The 6188-nt window shown below is 47.4% G+C and overlaps 1 protein-coding gene across 1 annotated transcript; it reads left to right on the top strand.

The window, feature by feature from the left end:
- The first annotated feature begins 1875 nt into the window (after positions 1-1875).
- On the top strand, positions 1876-2412 carry BJ212DRAFT_1413488 (uncharacterized protein). Its single transcript, XM_041337521.1, has one exon. It carries the CDS (start codon positions 1992-1994, stop codon positions 2385-2387), a length of 396 nt encoding a protein of 131 aa, XP_041185083.1. The 5' UTR covers positions 1876-1991; the 3' UTR covers positions 2388-2412.
- The last annotated feature ends 3776 nt before the right edge of the window (positions 2413-6188 follow it).

The raw sequence follows: 6188 nt of genomic DNA, 5'->3' as shown, positions 1-6188 counted from the left end.
TGTTGATATAATGGAATCGAAATGCTTCACATTGCCAACTTCGTCCTTCATCCAGCTTTTCGGGTGGGACCTCAAGTCCTTGTGGTTGACTGCACACCAGAAGCGGTGCCAGGCTTTCCTTTCGGCAAATAATCTTGAAGAAGCCCTCGAATCATACCGGTTCATGATGAATACCATTCATCAAAGTACGAAGGCCAGCTGCCTCAATTGGTGCACTGGCAAGTTTTTCGTAATATTACTCTGTGCTATCGTCTTCACTCCCAATTTTTATTCAGTGTTTGAGCAAGAATGTGGCGCCCTCTATTTTTCCAATGGAGATACTGCCCTCGCTGCAAGTGATTACGAAATTACTGACTTATCCTCTGTGGCAGTCAACTTTGATTCTGCAAGCTACGCGCTCTTCGCAAATCATAGTAAGGTAATGTTGGGGAAAATGCTATGGGACGAAGCGCTTTTTGATGCGCAAAAGGTGCGATAACGTCTACATATGATATCGTATCAAATACTCACCTTGGCAATACATAGGTCATCGATCTCAACCCTGAGTCTCATGTTGGATACCAGTTAAAGCACGCAGCGCTCCGCGGTGCACGATGCTATGATAAAGCCATTGAGGCTTTCAATATAATGTTGTCCAAGTTGGAAGATGCTCCCGAAGCGCAGTTCCGGGGTGGGCCTCCAAATATTCATGGGTTAACTGTAACATGCTTATCTCGGCATATAGAGTTGCGTCAGCAATATGTCTCTCCATCTGATGTAGAAGACGCTATTCGAAGAGCCATTTGGATCGAACTTGAAAATGCCCCGCTGCGTCTACTTAACACCCACACGGGTCTCTTGTGCGGTCGAGGGGCACAGATTAATGCCTTCAAGATGAGCACAGAGTACCAGGAACTTTTGTCATTCACAACGAAGCATGCGGACCTACGAGTGGAGCGCATAACGGAAGTGGTGGCGATATATTTCCGCCGTGTCCTGCTGTCACACAGGTGGGACGACACGGAGTTGCTGTTTCATGACATCCAAGACAAAGTCGTGTATGAGATGAATGCACTTGGCGGCCTCCCGAAATTGCAGTTTTTCTGCAAAACTGCTCGCCATGCCGGTTATCTCTGGGCATGGATGGATACATGCTGCATTGATAAGAACAACAATGCTGAGCTCCAAGAATCCATCAACTCCATGTTCGCCTGGTACCGCCACTCAGCCCTTACCATCGTCTACCTGGGCGATGTCTCTCCTTCATCCAACGCTGGTGCACTGGCGAGGAGTGCCTGGAACAAGCGAGGGTGGACCTTTCAAGAGTTCGTCGCTCCCAAAATCGTTGTCTTCTACCGGAACGATTGGTCATTATATCTCGACGATGACTCTCCCAACCACAAAGAGTCCCCTGCAATCATAGAGGAGTTAGAGCGTGCAACAGCCATAGATGCACGAGCCCTCATATCCTTCCGTCCAGGGATGAGGGGCGTTCGAGAAAAATTGCAATGGGCGTCGACGCGCATCACCACGTTGCAGGAAGACATTGCATACTCATTGTTTGGCATCCTCGGTGTCCACCTACCTGTAATTTACGGAGAGAAGAAGCAGAACGCACTCGGACGGCTTCTCCAAGAGATCGTAGCTCGGTCTGGCGATATCACTGCCCTCGACTGGGTCGGACAATCATCCGAGTTTAACAGCTGTCTTCCAGCGACATTACCTCATACACGGCTCCACCATGCGCCCTACCATCCTTATCCGAAGATCAGATTCAGATGATGGTCTCTTCGCTGCGAAATGCCGTGTCTGTGGAGTTGGCTTCAAACCTTTACGCCCTGCTTGACAATACAAGCGCCCCTCGCTTTGCGAACTGCAGACTACATCTGCCTTGCATCGCATTCCGTGTCACAGAAGTCAGACGGAGGCTTGGTCCAGCCCAAGAGACTAATTTCACGTATGGAGTCAAGGCAGATGGGCTTCATGACTTGCTGATCAACACGGAAGAGACGATGATTCAGTTCTCGCGAGCAAGGCCTACTTGGCAGACAGTCTTACTCGTTCGCCCGTGGAATCGATACCTCCTCGAGCTTCCTGTCTTTGCAGGACTGTCTGACTTCGGAGACGATACGGAGAGCGAGGATGGTTATTGGTCCGCGCCCGGGTCGCCGATAGACGAGTCGCGCCGTGGTTCCCCGGTAGAAGAGGAGCTGGTCGATCTGGAATCTCACTCACAAGCGTTGCGGTTGATTGCCCGCCTTGGTCAGCCTTTCAGCGCTTTGTTGCTAGCGCAGCAGCGCGGTGGAGAATACATGAGGATCGCTTCGGATCATGATATCATTGCACAAGTCAAAGACATGGCTTCTGTCGACAACATGATGGACGTCAGAACCCTAGAAATATTGTAGTTGTATGTATTTTTTCAAGAGGGTCAAAATTATAAAATCTGTCTGTGGACATTCACTTTTTGCATATGTTGTACCATGTTGGTACTGTAGCAAAGTCTCCTCTGGTCTTCGTCATCTCTCCCTTTGACTTCTATTGCAATACAAGGCAGATACAGTCTGCAGTTCGAGAAATTTACAAGCGAACCCCCTGTCAGATTCCCACTACGGCAGCAGTACGGCCAATGATCTATATTGACTTTGATTGTGCAAAAATGCATGATCAATATTGAAATATCGTATCGTATCGATATCAGGCTAGAGGCCGTTGTGGAGCCGACCAGTGAAGGTACAATATTAAAGCAATCATTGGCTAGTTCCAGCTAGTGCCATCGAAAGTTTGATCACCCGATCATCATGGATGCCCGCACTGCAGTGCAGGATGACGGTACGAGTTGCGCATTTCCCTACTACCTGACATGGCCGACGGTCCGACGGGAAGCCTCTCCTTGCAATACGCCGGTCAGGTCATTTCGAATATTCACTTACATAAAAATTTTGGGACTTGGGGGCTATTCTTAGAGCCGCTTGACAGAAACCAGAAGCCTTTACTTAAACTCCCAGATCCCAGACTACTAACATGCAAGACAAGATCTTTCCTTGTGCCTGCGACCATGTCTATCTCGGAAGAAAGCCCTTTGTTGGATGCGCTGCACGTCCCTGACGCGTCTGACGACTGGGACGTGTACAACCGATTCAGCAAAGCTCAGAAAAAGTTCATTGTTTTTGTAGTGTCCTTTGCAGGGCTGCTTCCTAGTGCGCATAAGGCAGATAAATTGATTCAGCAGAGCTGATTTTGATTCTCTAGCGCTCGTGACTGGGACCTTTGTCCCTTCCATTCCTCAGATAGCTCATGACCTCGATTCAAATGGAGCTGTTGTGAGGTATGTTTTCCAAATCCTGCAGCATGAACTAGATGATGACCTTAAATTGGTCTGTCCTCAGCTTGGCTGTAAGCTTGTCAGTCTTTGCGAATGCTGTTGGAGGTTTGGTATGGGCAGCATATTCGTCATTTTGTAGGTTTTCTACAGTTATTGTGCTTGAACCTAAACCTGATTTTCGCCTGAAGATGGTCGCCGTCCGATGTACTTATGGGGTATGCCTATCCTATGCGTAGGAAGCTTTGGTGTTGCAGCATCGATGTCTCTCAAAAGCCTACTGTTCTGGCGGTTCGTTCAGGCATTTGGATGCGCTGGCGGAGTATCGGTAGGTGCGGCCGTTATTGGTGATATCTACAGGGCAGAGCAGCGAGGTACAGCCTTGGGTATCTTTTTTGGGGTGCGTGTGTTTTCTTATAATGCTTGATCAAAATATCGGCGACTTATCATTTCTTGTGAAGGCGTCTCTTCTAGGTGTCGCACTTTCACCTATCATAGGAGGCACTGCAGCACACTACTGGTCCTGGCGCAACCTGCACTTCTTGCTTGGAGTATGGGGCATCATCGAGATGTTTCTGATCTATCTATCCTTTCCGGAGACAAGTCATCCGCAGTCGGGAGAAATTCGTAAACTGGCGGCACTGCCAAATCATCTGCAGTCGGGCGAGACTCGTAAACTGACATTACCGTTCAACTTTGTGTTGATTAATCCTTTCAACAGTCTATGGCTGCTCCGCAGTCCTAATATTATGGCCGTCGTTCGTTTTTGCTTTTATTCTGACCGCACACTGCCTGAAAGTCGTGTTCTCAGACATTAGCAAACGCATCAGCGATGGTTACGGACTATGGTATGCTGAGAATGCCGATGTCATCTTCCAAACCTATTTACCTATGCACTAGTTTTATTGGTCCCAATTGCCTACACGATCGTGAGTTTGTCATACTATTCAATCATGTGATCAGCTAACATCTGCTTTCAGGGTGCTCGATACCACATCTCTAACGAAGCATTGATCGGTGCATGCTTCCTCCCCAGTGGACTTGGAAACTTCAGTACGTGCACATTCTGTTGTTCAAGTGTCTTAATATTCAATGTAATGTGCGCCCAAGTTGCATCACCGATTGCTGGGCGGTTGTCCGACACTATGATTGCCAAATGGAAGGTAAAGCGCAAAGGCGTTTGGGTCCCCGAAGATCGGCTACGTGCCGTATTAGTAGGCGGACTTCTAGTCCCTCTATCTGTTGGTCTTTCGGGACTTGTTACCGCGTACATCGCTGGACCGTTGGGCTTGGTATTGAATTTGCTTTGTTTGTTTCTGAATGGCATTGGGGTGAGTCGCACACTGGCACATATCTTTGTGGATTGCAAACCTTGTGTTTTATACAGGTAGACTTCGTTCTTACTCCGATCGGCTCGTACAACGTCGACGTATTACAATCACGCAGCGCAGAGGTAATTGCTGCCGTTACGTGAGTCACGCCCAAAGCCAGTGGTCAGCTCCATACTAACTAATACCGCAGAGCTTTCCGCGCGATCATTCTTGCACCAGTGACTGCAGCCGTACTTCCATCGATTGAAATGCTAGGCGTGGCAGGAACAAATGGTATAGCTACAGTGATTGCGCTTGTTGGATATGCGTGAGTGCTGTTGTAGAATATTTGCAGTACCGCATCTCATACTGGTGTATAGGCTTATCGTTCTCACGATTCGTTATGGAGATCGCATGAGAGCTTGGGTGGATGTTGGATATACACCCCTGTGAATCAAAATCAACTAGACTTGAATGGTTGCCATTTTCTTTTCCTCGTACTCAATCTGAAAATGGGAAATGCGTGTGTTTGCCACCATATAAAGACCGGGCTTTAGTCTTGCCCCACAAGTACTAATGTCGTGTATTATAATTATTTAGAAAATGCATCAAGGGTATACTGATTGTACATCATTAGCGGTATCCTTCGGACAGAGCGAGCCAGGGCGACAATCAAGAAAGCTCGCTGTCGGACAATATGTTGCCTGTGTGATGAGAATGAGCGCATTTCGATAAAAGGTTCTGATAAATGATTGAGATAGATATACTTTCAGAAAGCACAACTTAGAGGGTTGGATTTATCAGTGGTCGCAAGATGCTTGAACATCACGACATTCCTTTTCTTTGAGAGGTTCATCTGATGAAGGGCTATCGCCGATTTTAGTGAACCGCAAAGCTTAGGCAATGCATGTTTAACGGTGGTCGTACAACTTGCGAAGGTTGGCTTCACTTTGTAAGGCTAAGTGTGAGTTTGGTAGGGAATTGCGAACAAAAACGATTCAGAAGAGAGACGAGTTTGATAGTTTCGAGACGAGTTGGGAAACGGCCGTGACAGAGACTCTCTGAGGGACTTTTTGGTCGTGCTTGGAGCGGGGATCTGACTCTAAGATTCGCTGTGGGTAGGAGAGTACATGAGCAGTATATATACGTTTTTGAATACTTGACTAGGCCGGAACGAGAACATGAAGCGTAAGGCGAGGTGAAAATACTTCGGTGAGACAAGGAGATGGTGAGGTCTGAGCACAAGGTAAAGTAATGAAAGAAAATGGACAAAGGAGATGAAGGAATGTATCCACGTAACTCGGATGCGAAGAGTTTGCGCTCTTCGCATCAATGAGTCACGTGGATGAGTGCGACCGCGTGGTTCGTTGGTCTTCATTTTGAAGCTTGGTCAGGGTGTAGAGAATATGGAATCCTTACAACTTGATCAGATGAGATTGTGATGGGTTAAGAAATTGGGAGTGATGAACAAGAGTAACTTACAGTCAATATATTAATAAACAGTGAGCAAGCTTGATGGAATCAACACCTACAGCGTGGGGCATGAAAGTGAATTACTTTTCATGGACAGACTACCA

This window comes from Suillus subaureus, assembly GCF_016647635.1.
Source record: "Suillus subaureus strain MN1 chromosome Unknown BJ212scaffold_396, whole genome shotgun sequence".
In the NCBI taxonomy this organism is placed as follows: Eukaryota; Fungi; Basidiomycota; class Agaricomycetes; order Boletales; family Suillaceae; genus Suillus; species Suillus subaureus.
The sequence above is the reverse complement of the archived record's forward strand: the minus strand, read 5'-3'. Positions and strand labels throughout refer to the sequence as shown.

What these genes read in the sequence shown, in the direction of transcription:
- BJ212DRAFT_1413488 (XM_041337521.1), top strand. Translation starts at nt 1,992, where the DNA reads ATGATTCAGTTCTCGCGAGCAAGGCCTACTTGGCAGACAGTCTTACTC.